General features: G+C 31.9%; 1 protein-coding gene across 3 annotated transcripts; it reads left to right on the plus strand.

Moving 5' to 3' along the window:
• Nucleotides 1-1261: 1261 nt before the first annotated feature.
• Nucleotides 1262-15945, plus strand: LOC112710436 (TMV resistance protein N). Of its 3 annotated transcripts, XM_072203867.1 has the most exons (5): nt 1401-1733; nt 5927-6497; nt 8305-9409; nt 10985-11305; nt 14455-15945. In XM_072203867.1, the coding sequence occupies exons 2-5, from the start codon at nt 5938-5940 to the stop codon at nt 15775-15777; spliced, it is 3309 nt and encodes a 1102-aa protein (XP_072059968.1). In that variant the 5' UTR covers nt 1401-1733; nt 5927-5937; the 3' UTR covers nt 15778-15945. The 3 variants fall into 3 exon arrangements, with proteins under 3 accessions (XP_072059969.1, XP_072059968.1, XP_025618431.1); XM_072203868.1 differs by lacking the exon at nt 5927-6497 and having other exon boundaries at nt 1262-1733; XM_025762646.3 differs by lacking the exon at nt 1401-1733 and having other exon boundaries at nt 5739-6497.
• The last annotated feature ends 1457 nt before the right edge of the window (nt 15946-17402 follow it).

Here is a 17402-nt window from a genome sequence, read left to right on the forward strand (position 1 = left end):
TATATATATATATATATATATATATATCTTATTTAGAATGTAAACGAGATACGTGTAATCAACTATTTTTTACATATCTCATTTGTATCTGTGATATTTATTTTTAAAAATGTGTCATCATAAATGAAATATATTCAATTTTAAATTATTTACAGTATAAATGGGATATGTAAGAAAACACAAATTCAAAATATTTTATAAATTTTTTATTTTAATAAATAAAATAATTAAATTATTTATTTAAAAATATAAAAATCTAATAAAAATTTTGATAAACTTCTAAGATCTTATAAAGTTATTAAATAAGAAATAAGTGATATTTTTTTAAGTAAGAAAGAGACTTGCTTTAAAAAAAATTGTAGACTAGTAGAAGAAAGATTCTAAAAAAGTTATTACCATTAATGTTTTCAATTAATGGTTTTTCAATTTATCCATTTAAATTAAATATAGATTAGTTACACATCCAAGTCTTATTGTATCTAAGTTCAACTAAGTAGATTCAATACTAACAAAAATCATTTTCATTAAAGAAAGCATGTACACGTGTCAGAAACTCCCAAAAACGTTACTTGTTTCTTCGTGCTCTAATATGAAAAATCGTTCATATTTCCTACTCAAAACTGCAACAAAAGAATTTGAAATTTCTCTAAAAAATCTTTCAAATTTTCTGCAGAAACTACTACTGCAAAATTTGGTTGTGCATTTGAGATCATCAACAAAAAACACTGAAAAAGAATAACAAAGATTCTTCAAGGTACTGATAAAACTACTTGTTATTATATTCAGTTTTCTCCTTCCCATTTCTCGCATTTCTACTAGTTCGGTTTAGGGTTTAGTGCATGAGTTCATTTATTTAGTAGATCGAGTTTCTCTGATTCAATTTTTTCTTGTTTTTCTCTATAACTAGTGCATCAAATGAACATGTGTTATTAGTTTATTGGTTCTGATAAATAATTCAATTTTTTCTTGTTTTTCTTGTTTTTCTCTAGAACATGTGCATCAAATGTTGCTATTAAGTATACAAATTATTTTAAATTTTTGACTCAAATAACAAATCAATAACAATTATTTAAAAAAGTTAAAATTAATATAATCTTATTTTAGATATTATTTAAGTTAAAAAATGCCAAAATAGATTAAAGATAACCCAGAAGAAATTAAATAAAAAAAAATTAGAGAATGAGAATTTCTTTTTCATATCAAACGAGCATAAAGATAAAGGATTTAAAATAAATGTGTTGAAAAAAGCAGTGACAATATTAGAACATGGTGAAATGGTAGTTTTTCCCTTCAGTTTTTCACTTTTTTGTCCAATATTGAAGGAGAAAAAATTGAGCGAGTCTGATCCATCTTTTTCCACCATTTATTTATTCTTTTACAACCTTTCAACTCAACCAAATAATAGAAAAATAGCCATTTTCCTCTCAAGTTCCTTCTATTCCCACTCTTTCCTTGCACTTTCTTCTCAAAGGAACAGACTCTTCTCCTATGTTTTGGATGAGAGGCCTATATTAAAAAAAGAAGCGTAGTTGTTAGCATAAATGAAAAAATAAAAATATAAGAAAAGAAGAGGAAGAACTGAAGAAGTGTAGTTTGGCGTCTTCCCCATGTGCGAATATATAGAATAACTTCAATTCGGTTGACTTATTTCTTGCAATACTATTTGCAGAGTTCAATCAAGCTTCTGTCGTCCACTACAAACCCATCATCAAAAGGGTAAAAGACGATTCCGGGTAAGTAGTAATAATATTGTTCCAAAGTCTTTCAGTTTCATCATTATTCATCTTTGGGTTAAAACTTAAAAGTTAACTACATAAAAAATAAAATTAAAGAGTGAAGGAAAACGATGGTTATATGAGCAAAAGTTTAATCATCATCAGTCCCTAAGTATCGATGGAATTTGGTATCTTGCTAATGGAGGATCGACTTTCCTCTATATTTCAATGTTTTTTTAGTGTAGCGATTTCTTTATTACACAATTATTTCAAACCAAAAGCAGTATTTTAATTTGCCGTTAATTTGGATTTGTAGGATACATAAACTATGTTATTTAAGAAATTAAAATTATTAAAAATAGTTTTTAAAATTTTTTCGGTGATTTTAATGCAGTGTAACGTGCAATTACATCCATTTTTTTTAGATGATTATTTACGTGATCAATATAAAAAATAATTATTTTTAATATATAATATTATGTAATTGAATGTACGTATAAAATTATTTTATTAGTTATTATTTTACATTGACAATACATCAAAATTAAATCCGTTAAAATTCAAAAGAATTGATCTTGAAAAAAAGATGGACAGTCATAAAATAGTCAAAGTAGGATATTGCATTCTTTTATAGGTGTTTTGAAACTCCGCCTATGTTACACTTGCGGTACATAGCCGGTCCCAAACCCGGATAAAGGAGGAGGGTTGTGTTAGGTCTTCGGCAACCAACGTAAAAATATAGCCGAACCCCCCATGACATGAATCAAAGACATTATTGCGCTAAAGCTAGGTCGTTACCCGGAAGTAACGTGCCGTATGGCTCGAGTACGGTGTCAAAGCAAGAGCCGCTGCATCGGTGCCCGGATGTAGTGTTAAATGAGCAAGGGTTCTCGCGTTTTCGTGAACGGACGAGGGTAAATAAGCTAGTTCACAAAGGAAAAGGTAAAGGTCGAAGCGACAAAAGGTTGAGATTTGGGACATGGAACATAGGCACTCTAATAGGAAAGTCCATGGAGGTGGTGGATACCATGACAAGGAGGAAGATTAACATTATGTGCCTACAAGAAACGAAATGGGTTGGTGCAAAGGCTAGGGAGTTGGATTCTTCTGGTTTCAAACTTTGGTATACAGGAAAGGTGAAGAATAGGAATGGAGTTGGAATAATTGTGGATAAGCAGTGGAAGAAGGACGTAGTTGATGTCAAGAGGGTGGGAGATCGGATCATCTCTATCAAACTTGTGGTGGAGGGAGGTGCTTTTCATGTGATTAGTGCCTATGCACCGCAAGTGGGTTCGGACGAACAACACAAGATAAGGTTTTGGGAGGATCTAGAGAGTTTAGTTCAAGGCATATCTTTGGGAGATAAGATTTTCTTAGGAGGAGATTTAAATGGCCATGTTGGGAGAGAAGTGACTGGATATGGGAGTATTCACGGAGGCCATGGTTTCGGGGTGATCAATGCCGAGGGTAAAACTATTTTGGACTTTTCCTCAACTTTTGATCTTCTCATTGCAAATACATGTTTTAAAAAGAGAGACGAACATCTTATAACCTATAAGAGTGGCATGACAAGCTCTCAAATCGACTTCTTCTTGTTGAGGAGAGTCGACCGGAAATTTTGCATTAACTGTAAAATTATCCCGGGAGAGAGTTTGACAACACAACATAGGGTGCTCGTCATGGATTTTCGCGTTGAGCAAAAGTTGAGGAAAAGACATCATACGAAGAACCCAAGGACGAGGTGGTGGCGGATGAAAGGTGAGGAACAAAGAAGCTTCCTAAGACGGGTAGGAGAAGAGGCAAGGTGGGATGGGAATGGAAGCGCGGAAGAGATGTGGAGGGAGATGGCAGAAGTTATTAGAAGAACAGCAAAAGAAAGTTTTGGTGAATCTAAAGGAATAGGACCAAGAGACAAGGAGTCCTGGTGGTGGAATGCGAGTATACAAGAAAAGATAAAGATAAAAAGAGAATGCTTTAAAGAGTGGTCTTTATGCCGCAATGCAGATAACTGGGAAAAATATAAGGCGGCTAAGAAAGAGACAAAAGTGGCTGTAAGTGAAGCAAGAACAAGAGCATATGAGGGTCTCTACCAGTCTTTGGACACGAAAGAAGGAGAAAAAGGTATATATAGAATTGCAAAGAGCCGGGAAAGAAGAACGAGAGATTTGGATCAGGTTAAGTGCATAAAGGATAAGGATGGAGAGGTGTTGGCTCAAGAGGAGAAGATTAATGAAAGGTGGAAGAGCTACTTCTACGAGTTATTTAATGAGGGACAGAAGACTCTTCCGAGCCTTGGTCGATTATGCACAAGGGAAGAAGATCAAAACTTTGACTACTATCGAAGGATTCGAGACTTCGAGGTAAAAGAGGCTCTAAAGCAGATGAAAAATGGCAGGGCAGTAGGACCTGATAATATCCCGATTGAGGTTTGGAAGGGTCTTGGAGGAAAAGGCATCAACTGGTTAACCAAGCTTTTTAATGAGATTTTAAGGTCAAAGAAGATGCCTGATGAGTGGAGAAAGAGCACCTTGGTACCTATCTACAAGAATAAGGGGGATATACAAAGTTGCGGAAATTATAGAGGGATTAAGCTTATGAGTCATACTATGAAGTTATGGGAAAGGGTGATAGAACGGAGGTTGAGAAAAGAGACACAAGTAACAGAGAACCAATTTGGATTTATGCCAGGCAGATCTACCACTGAAGCGATATACCTATTAAGAAGGATGATGGAGAGGTATCGTAGTAATAAAAGGGATCTACACATGGTGTTTATTGATTTGGAAAAAGCGTATGATAGGGTACCAAGGGAGGTCTTATGGAAGGTTTTAGAAAAGAGGAGAGTAAGGATCGCATATATTCGGGCAATTAAAGACATGTATGATGGGGCCACAACTAGTGTGAAGACTCAAGGTGGTGTGACAGAGGAATTCCCTATTGGTATAGGATTACACCAGGGATCATCCTTAAGTCCATACCTTTTCACATTAGTCTTGGAAGTACTCACAGAGCACATCCAAGAGCCTGTGCCATGGTGCATGCTTTTTGCCGATGATATCGTCCTTATGGGAGAGTCAAGGGAAGACCTAAATAAGAAGTTGGAGTTATGGAGAGAAGCTCTAGAAGCGTATGGTCTGTGCATAAGCCGTAGCAAGACGGAATATATGGAATGTAAGTTCAGTCTGAGAAGGGAAAACTCCAATATAGAGGTGAAAATTGGAGAGAACACCTTACGAAAAGTTAAAAGTTTTAAGTATCTTGGGTGCATCATACAGGATAATGGAGAGATTGAACATGATGTAAATCATAGGATCCAAGCAGGTTGGTCAAAATGGCGGAGTGCATCTGGTTTTATATGCGACAAAAAAGTGCCTTTAAAACTTAAAGGTAAATTCTATCGCACCGCTATAAGACCGGCTATGCTGTATGGTACGGAGTGTTGGGCGGCTAAAGGAGAGCACGAACATAAGCTGAGTGTGGCAGAGATGAAGATGTTGAGATGGATGAGTGGTCACACGCGATTGGATAAAATAAGGAATGAAGATATAAGGGAGAGAGTTGGAGTAGCACCCATTGTGGAAAAGATGGTTGAATCGCGTCTCAGGTGGTTTGGACATGTGAGAAGAAGACCGATAGAACATCCAGTCAGGAGGGTGGATGAGATGGAAGATGGACAAAGGGCGAAAGGCAGAGGAAGACCTAAGAAGACCATCCATGAGGTGGTCAAACGAGATCTACATGTAAACGGTCTCTCTGTAGACATGATACATGACAGAGCACAATGGCGTCGTTTGATTCATGTAGCTGACCCCACTTAGTGGGACAAGGCTTTGTTGTTGTTGTTGTTGTTGTTATAGGTGTTTTGAATTTACTCATAAATGATTCATTTTGTCAGATATTATTATTTGGTGATTTTTTATGATGCCTAAAAATTAATACTTAATTGTTAAAAAATATTAAATAATTGATATTTAATTTAAAAATATAAAATTACAAATGTTAAATTTGATATCAAAATTAAATGTCAGCAACAGTAGAATTGGTGTTCTCTTTGAGCAATAGAGGAGACTTCTGTTTATTGAGATCTATTCTGTAAGCGTCAATAATTTTTAGTATCGTTTTACTTGTTTATTCACCATAAAATTGATCTTTCTTCTCTTCTTTTTTTCTATTTTTACTGTGGCTCACTTATTTTGATACATATACTTCAGAGTTGAATCCTATGATGGCACATGCATCTTTTTCCCGAGTATCTCAGATGGCATATGTTATATTTGTTTGTCTCTTACTTATTCTGAAACCGAAGGGTGTGACTTCTTCTTCCGAAAATACCCTTAAGATAAAGTATGATGTCTTTGTTAGCTTCAGAGGCCCGGACATCCGCCGAGGTTTTCTTAGTCATTTGGTTGGCGCACTTTCTAGAAAGAAAATTAATGGCTTTGTAGATGATAAAATTGAGGTAGGAGATGAAATACCAAAATCACTCATTAGAGCAATCGAGGCATCATTAATTTCACTAGTTATATTTTCACCAAACTATTCTTCTTCACGCTGGTGTTTGGAGGAACTTGCAAAAATAGTTGAGTGCAGAGAAAAAAAAGGCCAGTTTGTGCTACCAGTTTTTCTTGACGTAGATCCTTCAGATGTGCGTCATCAAAGAGGATCCTATGGAGACGCATTTGTTAAACATGAGAAGAAATATGACTTGGTCAAGGTTCAACGTTGGAGAACTGCTTTGCAAAGAGCTGCTAATTTATCTGGATTACATTCAACAAAATATATGTATGTCATTTTTTATTTTTCTTCCAGGAAAGATTTCAAATACATTTATTTTTCATTCAAAATAAAAATAATTAATTTATAAATTAAATCATTTTTATTTTTATTTTTTCCCAATACGAAACACACTCTTTGTGATTTATTTTAGATTTTTTATAACAGGTGTTCATAGATTATTAGTTAGAATTATTATTAGTAAAAAAAATATTTTTTAATAAATACATTAATTTTTTTTAAGTATCCCCAACTTAATAGGTCAAACACTAAACTATCACAAATTGAAATATTATTTAATAAGGTAAATTATACGGTAAAGATGTAAGTTTACAGATTTTTCTTTTAATAGTATGAAAGAGAGATTAATAAAGGTAAGACTCACATTTTAAATAATAATAAAGCAATAAATACACTAGTTAACTTCTACTCTTAGACGTAATAGATTAAAAATTAAAAAATATTAGGCATCTAACCATTTTTTAAACCAAGTTTTTAACCAACTTTTTGGGTACTTCTTCTTTTTCGTACACATGTGAGTACTTCTTCTGCCTCTTCTTTTGTTATCATTGCCACTTCCTTCTTCTTTTTTGCATACTTCTTTTTTCAATATTATTGTTATCATCTTACTGTCATCACTGCTTTCTTTTTCTTCTTTTTAGTGTTGTTGTTATTTAATTTATTTTTTTTTCTCTTTATCCTCTTTTATTATCATCATTGTCTTTATCATTATCATCTTCTTCTTCTCTTATAAATATTTAAAAAATTATAACACATAAATTGTGTGCTATGTGCAAAAATCTGTGTTATATGCAAAAATTTATATATTGTATCAATGAGATATATACAACACATACATTTTGGTATACATCACAAAAATCTTAATACATAACACAAAAATTTTTAGAGAATTACATACATAGACCATTGACTCATTCAACTAACAAAATACATTTGTTACAAAAATTTGTGTGTTATATATAAAATTTATATGCTATATTTATATACTGTACCAATGAAATATGCACATATAAATGTTGATATATAACACAAAAATTTTGGTGCATAACATAAAAATTTTGATGTGCAGCACATAAATCTTTTAAGAATTACATACCAAGAATATTAACTCACCCAATTAATAAAATATATTTACAGCAAAAATTTGTGATTTATGCAAAAATTTGTATATTATATCAATAGTTTTGTTATGTGCAATTTTTTTTGTGTTATCCTTTAAATATTTATGTACTATATTAATAAATTTTTATATTCCCCAACAAAATTTTGTGTGCTGTAATTTTTTTGGATGAAATTTGTGTGCCGTATTTTTTTGGGTGTATGCATATATTTTTTTATTTATCTTATACTAACTTATTTAAACTTAATTATAAAAACACTTGTATATATAACATTACTTATAAAAATTCTATCATACTATTTATTTAAATTCATATATAATATAGTCCTAAATATACACAATAATTAAATAATTACTATTGAGTAAATAGTCAAAAAATTTTCAAAATTTATCCATCAATTAAGCGGATCCTTTGAATTTTCATGAATTTCATTTTCCCATATGTAAAATTAAAACTATCAATCCCTATTTTGTTGGTCTGATCCTTTGCAATTTTAAGGACTTCACTCTTACATTTAAGTTTTTCATCTGATATAACATATAATTAATAAATTAATAAAAGAAAAAGAATATATACTTTATGACATACATAATCGCTTTAAATCCAAAATTACTAAGGCAAGAAACACTGAAAATATTATCATTGAAATTTCTTACATCTTCCTTGTTTTTTAGGAATGACTATGGGCTCCTTGAAGCAATCATCAAACATCTGATAGAGAGATTGAATCATGAGCAGAAATATATCTCAAGAGGGCTTATTGGAATTGGCAAATCAATTGCACTCTTAGAGTCAGAATTGAATCCGGAGTTAGGAGACGTGCGTGCTTTGGGAATTTGGGGAATGGGGGGCTTGGGTAAGACAACTCTTGCATTGGAAGTGTTTAACAGCGTACAATCACAGTACGAAGGTTCTTGTTTTCTGAGAAATGTAAGGGAAAGTTCAGCCAGGGAAGGAATATTTTCTTTGAAGAGCAAACTTTATTCTGAACTCATAGGTGAACCAGGCTTAAAAATTGATAGCTCAAATGGATTGCCCCCTTTTCTTGAGAAAAGACTTGGTCGAATGAAGGTTATAATTGTTCTAGATGATGTCGATAATTTTCGGCAACTGAAAATACTATTTGGAGCAAGGGAACAATTTGGATCAGGTAGTAGAATCATTGTAACATCCAGAGATAAGCAAGTGCTCCATACAGAAGTTGATTTTATCTACCAAGTTAAGCCATTAAAAGTTGATGAGGCGCTTCAACTTTTCAATTCGATTGCCTTCAAACATGAACATCCTGATCTTGAGATGGAATTTCATGAGCAATCAAAAAAGGTGATCGAGTATGCCAAAGGTGTTCCATTAGTTCTTGAAGTTCTGGGACACCATGTCCATGGAAAAGGGAAAGAAATATGGGAAAGCCTGTTAGATAAGCTTAAAAATATGCCAGACAAAGAGGTCCATAACGTGATGAAACTCAGTTATGATGATCTTGATCGCGATGAGAAAAAGATATTCTTGGATATTGCTTGTTCTTTTAAATGGTTACATGTGACAGAGGATTATATAAAACAACTTTTGAAGGATGAGATCAATTCTGTGGCTTTTGGGTTAGAAAGGTTGAAAGACAAAGGCCTTATAACTTTTTCTAAAGGAACTGTTGTATCGATGCATGACATTATTCAAGGAACAGCATACGAGATTGTTCGTCAAGAATCTATTGAAGACCCTGGAAAACGAAGCCGATTATGGGATTCTAATGACATTTATCAAGTGCTAAAAGCTGATAAGGTATATGTCATAATTTGGGTCGGATTCTTAAGTTAATGTTTTTAAAAAATACCATTTAGACATTAAAATTACAAAAATATTATTTGGACACCAAAATCAATTACTAAAATCAGTCATTAATATTTGTGTATAAATATATATGTGATTTAATTTATTTTCAATATGTATTTATATTATAACATGTATTTTATACTAATAGTTGACTTTAGTGACTAATTTTGGTGTACACGTAATATAACTCTTAAAATTTAACTATTAAAATTAGCCACTATATATCTGTAAATAAATACATATATAATTTAATTTATTTTTAATATATATATATATATATATATATATTATACTAGTGGTTAATTTTATAGTTAATTTTAGTGTATAATTAATATGTTTAAATATTTTTTATTTCTAATATTTTTTAACTTTTTAAAATTATTTATATGCTTAACTTTTATTCTCAATGTTTAAAATAAATTTTAATTTCACCTTTAATGTCCTCATAAAGCTAATTGAGGAGAAAGTTAAATCCGAAGAAAATTTACATCATATCTTATGTTATCTAAATCAATTTGGCTTTTCCGGGGTCATCTTCAATTCTTTATACTTTATTTAAGAGGTCAATTTCTCGGGAGTGGGCATATTATATAAGGGTAACATTAGGAAAATTGAAAAAAAAATTGACCACCTGATCGTTGAAAGGCATACAATAAAGGAAGAATTGAATACGATAAAATTAAAGTTTAGAGTAAAAGATAAATAAGTTTCTGATTTTTTTTTTTCTGTAAATATTTTTGTCTTGTTTATTGAAAAATATTTTTAAGTTCCTGACGTTATTAAAAGTTAGACAGATCAATCCTTCTGTCTAATTATCTCGGTCAGATCTAAAAAAAAGCTAATGTGGTTTCCGTAATGCTTGTCATGCGTACGCGTGCGTATGCCTATGCATGGGTCACGCGTATGCCTACGCGTGGGTCACGCGTATGCGTACGCGTCGCTATAAATTCAACAAATTTTCATTTCTTTATGAATTCTCTACTTTGTATGCTTTTTTTTTTCTATTTCTTTCAAGTCATTCTTACTTTCAAAACTTTAAATTACTCAAACAAATATATAACGCATCAAATGCGAGAAAAGTAAATTAAATTTAGCAATTTAATAGCTTAGAAAACATGTTTTCAATCATTAAGTACACTTAAAGAGAAATTTACAAAATCATGCTATTTTAGTGAATAAATGTAAAAAAAGTTGATAAAATCCACCAAAAAGTTCTTCAACTTTATAATTTCTCATACTTAAACATTAGCATATTCTTATGCTAAACTCTTGTGATTCATCAACTAATATGCAAAATGCGTCTACCTACTTATTAACCGAAAAAAGTTTACTTCCAATTTTTTTTAAATGAAAATGTGTATATATGTATATTTTACCAAAACACAAACTTTTTTTTTTCCAATACAAAGTTTGTTTCGAAAAAATTGTTACCTTTTTAAAAGCCGAATATATGGTAAAGTTAATTTTATAGAGGAATTTATTTTTTGAATGATATATGGTATAAAATGTTTGCAATATTTGTAGGGGAGTGAAGCCATTAGAAGCATCTCCGCCAAGTTGCCATTGCTTAATAAGAAGCTGCAGCTAAGCCCTCGAGTATTTGCAAAGATGAGCAACCTACAGTTTTTGGACATTTTAGCTCCTTACACGTGTCCTTCTTATTTCCCACAAGATCAAATGAGTTTGTATTTTCCTGAAGGGCTCGAGTCTTTGCCTAATGAACTAAGGCTTCTTGTTTGGTTGCACTACCCTATGGAAGCCTTGCCAACTCAGTTTTCTGCTGAAAATCTTCAAATACTCTCCTTGCCCGTTAACCGAGTGAAAGAACTTTGGCATCAAGAGCAGGTAACAAGCAAACATGCTTGTCTTTTATAATTTCAAATCCATGGATAGAAACATAGCCAAATAAGGTTTAATTAACATGAATGTCCTTATATTTTCATCCAAATTTATACTATGAACTTTTTTGAATTTCAAACTTCTACAGTATATATTCTGTATTTAATCATTCTTACTTTATATTTATACAATGAATTATCAAGTATAAAAATTAAGAATAAATTAAACTTATATTTCTATGATTAAAAATTTATAATTATGGTAAATCTATCTTGATTTATGAATGAACGAAATTAATTTTTTAATTTTAAATAATAAAAATATCAAAACATTAATTTCATTCATTAATAAAACTGTTAATATTTTAAATTTACATATATATACTAGTTTTTGTGACTTGATTGACTCATTCAGCATACATTCAAGTTAGTTAGAAACTTACTGATTTAATTAGTTAATATGTGCATGCATTAGTTGGTAATTAGAGTAATTAGTTAGTTAGTTTTTAGACATTTTTGACAAGTTAATTAAGTTAGTTGAGGAAATTGTTAATTGGTTGGACATGTATATATTCACACAATGTAACTAACTACAGTGATTCTTTTTCCTCTGCTTAATTCATTTTCTCCAATTTCACATTCAAGAACATTCTTTCCATTCTCTCTTTCTTCATCTCAGTTCTTTGTAAGAGTCGCACAGTGTAACTCTCATCTCTATATTTTCTCATTTTGGTCAAGTCACATTCGCACGTCTCGGAGCATATGACACAATCAGGAACTCGCCTGAAGCCACTAAGTTACTCCCATATTGATTTCAACTTGGTGAAATATGTTGTTACAGTAAGTTCCTTTTGTTTCATTTGATACATTTCTTCTTCTAACTCAGCCACTCTAAATCTATCTCCCTGGTAATATCTATGCTTAAGATCCTTCCATAAATTCGAAGCAACGTTATTCCAGACAGCAGCGGATTTGAGGATCTATCAGTTGGATCTCGGCCGGCGTTAGTCATTATTCACCGGGATTTTCATCTTTCGATCGAGATCAAGAACGTCGGGAGATTGAAGACAAAAAATGTTGGAGAATTGATTCAGAGATTGATGATAAACTCGCAGAGGCGAATTCAGAATTTTCTCCCCTAAACTCGTTGATCGAAAACTATCACCTCATCCACCTTCACCGTACCATGTGAAAACGTGTGCAGAAGTGATGAGCTCTGATCAATCTCTATTGAGTGAGCTCTAGAGAGAAGGCATGAATGGAGATGAGAAGTTGAAGAATCAGAAAGAAAGAGAGAGGAGGAGCGAAGAACTGAGAATGAAAAGAGGGTTCTTGAATGTGAAATTCGGAAAAATGAATTATGCAGGAAAAAAAGAATCACTGTAGTTAGTTACATTGTGTGAATATATACATGTCCAGCCAATTAACAATTCTCTCAACTAACTTAATCAATTTGTCAAAAATGTCTAAGAGCTAACTAACTAATTACTTTAGTTACCAACTAATACATGTACTACATGCTAACCAATTAAATCAATAAATTTCTAACTAACTTGAATGTATGCTGAATGAGTGAATCAAGTCACAGTTTTGCTATGTATAAAATATTGTATTTTATGATTCTATTATCACGAGAAAGAAAAAGAATAAAACAAGAGTAAAACTCAAATCAATTTTAAAAAAAATAGTTGAACATTTTAGTTTTAAAAAAAATTTTACTATTAAATTAACTCTCTACTTCTTTTTGTTAAATAAATTAGTCTTCATCGTTATTTGATAAAGAATTAAAGACATAAAAGTCTCTCAAAAAATTTTTAGAGTTTCAAATCAGTTCTTATATGTAGACGAGTAATTTAGTATGAAAATTGATTTATCTACAAAATAAATTTGAAGATTAACTTTGTAATTAAATTCGTTGGAGTCTAAAATATTTTACAAAATACTTTTTAAGAATTAATTTGAAATATTACATAAAAAATAAAGGAAATTATGTTTTATTCATTCATGTTTAGAGTAAATCTTAATTTTATATCAGATGTTTAAATATTATACTTTTTTTCTCTAATTAAAAGAAAAAATATCATTTTTCTATTATTGTTGTTTATTTTTTTAATCACTTATTCCTTTATCAAGTTTATTTTCATATCACTACCGATACTATTTTGACTATTATAATTATAATTGTGATAGTTAAAAAAATTAAAAAGTATGATAATATAAAACTTTTAAAATAAAAATAAATATTTTAAATATTAAAAATAAAATTAGAACTTTGCTAAATGTTTAAAACTAAATATTTTTCGTAAAAATAAAATATATACACTACTTTTTTTTTTGCATTGTGCAAGAGTAAGAGGTGACATGTGAGTGAAAACATGTGAATTTCCACTAACATATTAGCAATATATTAAAATAAAAAAAATTAGCAATATATTATACAGTCGGGGTAGTGGATATTCATAAAATATTTCATCCATGGTTGAATATTTCAATAATATTAAAAAAAATTAAAATAATTTAAATTTATCTTATTTAATATTTATTAGTTTTCAGAATTTTTTTATTTATTAGTTTTCAGAATCTTTTTTTTAAACATTACCGTAAATATTTTAACTTTAGTTTAAATTAGAGATTTAATTGAAAATTTTTTCACAATGAAGGAACTGGATTAGAAATCTTTAAAGAGCAATGTTAAGGGACTAACAATTTTTGTGATTGTTAGCCATTAATTAGTCATCAATGATGATTTGATAGTGTGAGATTGGTGTGAAATTTTATCTAATGGCTCACCTTTCTCTGCTGGCCAAAATTCAATAAAATTGCTGGTCCCCTAGACTTTTCCATCTTTAGAAGAGCAATGCTAAGGGCCAGCAATTTTTGTGATTGTTAGCCATTAACTAGCCATCAATGATAATTTGATGGTGTGAGATTGGTGTGAAATTTCATCCAATGGCTCACATTTCTCTGCTAATTACATGCCGGCCAAAATTCAATAAAACTGCTGGTCCCTAGACTTTTCCATCTTTAAAATACGAGTAACTAACAAAAAAAACAGAGTGAAACTACAACCACTCAAAAATAATTAACTCCAAAATGAATTAGCTATATGTATGTAATGATTACTGATGAATCCTTCATCTGTTTCGTGTGTTACAGAATCTTCAAAGTTTAAAGGTGGTTGTACTTGAATGTTCCACCCAATTAACAGAGTCACCAGACTTTTCAAATGCAATAAATCTTGAAGTGCTTGGTCTCAGTTCGAGTTTAAAGTTGATTCACGTACATCCATCTGTTTTCTCTTTAGAGAAGCTCACGACTTTGTACCTTGTAAACTGCGTTTCCCTTACAAGCCTTATAAGTGATACTCATTTAAGGTCCCTTCGCTATCTCTTTCTCTCAGGCTGCACAGCACTGAAGGAATTTTCTGTTATTTCAATGAATATGGTATACCTGTATTTAGAGCACACAGGGATCAAACAACTGCCTGCATCTATTGGAATTCAAAGCAAACTTGAAAAGCTAAATCTTGCAAACAGTACTATTGAGTACTTGCCTGAAACCATTAAGCACCTCTTGAGGCTGAGAAGCTTAAATTTAAGGGATTGCAGGGAGCTTCAAACTCTACCGGAGCTTCCCCCTAACATCGAAGACCTAAATGTTGAAGGTTGCATATCACTGAAGACCGTGTTGTTTCCTGTGACTGTAGCTGAACAAATGAAGGAAGAAAGGAAAAAGGTTGCATTCTGGAATTGTGTGGCATTGGATCAACACTCTCTTGAGGCTATTGGCTTGAATGCGCAACTCAACATCATGAAACATTTGTCCAGATTTGAAAGTGACAGTTACCAAGATTATGATGCAGATTATGATGCTGATGGAGCCACAGCCAGCTATGTGTATCCGGGAAGCAGAATTCCGAAGTGGTTGTTGCACAGAACAATTGGCAATCACATAACCATTGATGTCCCATTTGGTCTGCCTTCCAGTCAGTTACGCTTCATTTTTGTTTTCATTGTTCCGAAAGTTGCATCTGAAGGTTTGTTTTTAAACTTTAGCCTCAGTGTTGGTGATGATGAGGATGAAGGGAAGAGTATCAAGTTGCGCTTGTCTAGGCCAGCTCAAGAAATTGCATCGGACCACGTGTATCTGATGTATGACGTGGCATGCTCTAACTACCTAAGTAGTAAAGCCAAATCTCAGCCACAGTTTGAAATTACGGTTAGTGTGGCATCAGAGTACACGCCGTTGCTATTGAAAGGATTGGGGGTCAGCCTTGTCAATGTGGCAGAATATCAGAGTTTCGTTCAACAAATAAAATGGCTTGACACAACTTCAATAACAAGAGAAACGGATTCATATAATTGTGAACTTTCATATCAGAATTGTTCTCTTGAATTTGGGAAATTTATGGTACCCAGTGCTTATTTCAACAACATGTGCACGCGCTTGGAGCAGGCCGAGGAGGGGTGTGATAGTTAAGTTTTATGAAATAAGATTGAAGTTGGATCAGTGTATTATAAATTTAAATATTGTAGCAAATAGAAAAGGTAGTTTGGATGAAGGAATAATTTAGATGAAGAGTTGAAAAAATTTGATAGAATTTATTATTGATAGGTTAAAAAAGAGTATAAATATATTTTAATAATTTAATATGTTGTTTAGTTATTTAATTATAATAAATTTTATGATAGTCTATCTATAAGCATTATACATCACATCCAACTTCAAATTTTTTGATAATTCTTTTGATATATTTTTTAGATATTATTTTACTTAATATTTTTAATAATTACTTTATATATTTATTTAATTTTTAAATTTTTACACTATTATATCTAAATATTTATTATTTTTAAACAAAACTACGAGAATTTTAGAGATTTATGCAAAAGTGGAGCATAATTAATAGGGTGTCACTTATGCAGTGTTCCAACATCGACTAAATGTTTAGTAAAGGCGCGCAACTTTTTTTTTATTTTTTAAAGCAGTTATTTCAACAAAATGGAGCATCTACTTACTTTGTTAGTGAGCATCTAAGAGAGAAGTGGTTGGAGAGTTGGTTGAATGGCATAACATATGTCTCTTTAATAATTATAATTTGGGTTTAAGTTTTACAGAAAAAAAAAACTTAAAAAGTGAATCTATATAGTGAAAGAGCCTAGCAGCGGAAACGACAACAATGTCCAACACAAGAACAATATGGAAGCACTCACAACACAATATGGCAGCAACTATAACAAGCAAATATAGCAAGTAAAGCAATAACAAGAACACACCAAGATTTTAATGTGGAAAACCCCCTCAATGTGAGAGGTAAAAACCACGGGTCGTCCAGACCAATGAAATAGCTCCACTATAATCAAATGAGGTACAAGAGAGTCTCAAACAAAGCACAAAAATGTGCATATGACCAGCCAAAACATCAAAGCACCAAAGCTCACAAATAAGAAGCAAGAAGATCAAATATACCCAAAAAACAGAGCTGATGTCGAAGACAATTTCTCCCTCTGAAGACCTCCAATTAAAATCTCCACCGTTCAGAATGAAGAACAAGATGTGAAGAATCTACAATCCAAATTTCACGTCGATCCAACGGTGAAAGAATGAGAAACTGCCGTTCCAAAATTGCTGCTCTGTGTAAAAACGGGAAACCTAATTTCTCTCTTGCGAAACCAATTTCTCCTACTGCAAACCTCCAATCAACATCTCCACCGATCAGAATGAATAACAAGATGATAAGAACACGCAGTTTAAATTTCAAGCCGATCCAACGGTGAACAACTGAGAAACTGCCATTTGAAATTTACTGCTTTGGGCAAAAATGGGAATTCTGTTTTTCCCTCTTCTCTCTCACTTGGTGGCTATTCTCTCTCTCTCTCAAAAAACCTCAAAAAACTAAATTAGGGTTGTGACACTAGTGTGAAAGAATACACCCCCAAAATGTTGGGCTTGGGCCTCACAAAGGAGAGAAAAACCCAACAAATCTCCCCCTTCTCGACTAGGTGGAGGCCCTCGCCATTCCGGCGATCAAACAACATGTTTCAAACTTTTCTCTTGACAATGCTTTTGTCATCATATCAGCACCATTGTCATCAGTGTGAACT

The sequence above is a fragment of the Arachis hypogaea genome, chromosome 9, assembly GCF_003086295.3.
Source record: "Arachis hypogaea cultivar Tifrunner chromosome 9, arahy.Tifrunner.gnm2.J5K5, whole genome shotgun sequence".
NCBI classification, from domain to species: domain Eukaryota; kingdom Viridiplantae; phylum Streptophyta; class Magnoliopsida; order Fabales; family Fabaceae; genus Arachis; species Arachis hypogaea.

Bases quoted from the DNA above. Each gene is read 5' to 3' on its own strand.
- LOC112710436 (XM_072203867.1), top strand. From the start codon at position 5,938: ATGATGGCACATGCATCTTTTTCCCGAGTATCTCAGATGGCATATGTT. The intron at 6,498-8,304 runs GTATGTCATTTT...CTTGTTTTTTAG, and splicing joins TTACATTCAACAAAATATAT to GAATGACTATGGGCTCCTTG. The intron at 11,306-14,454 runs GTAACAAGCAAA...CGTGTGTTACAG, and splicing joins AACTTTGGCATCAAGAGCAG to AATCTTCAAAGTTTAAAGGT.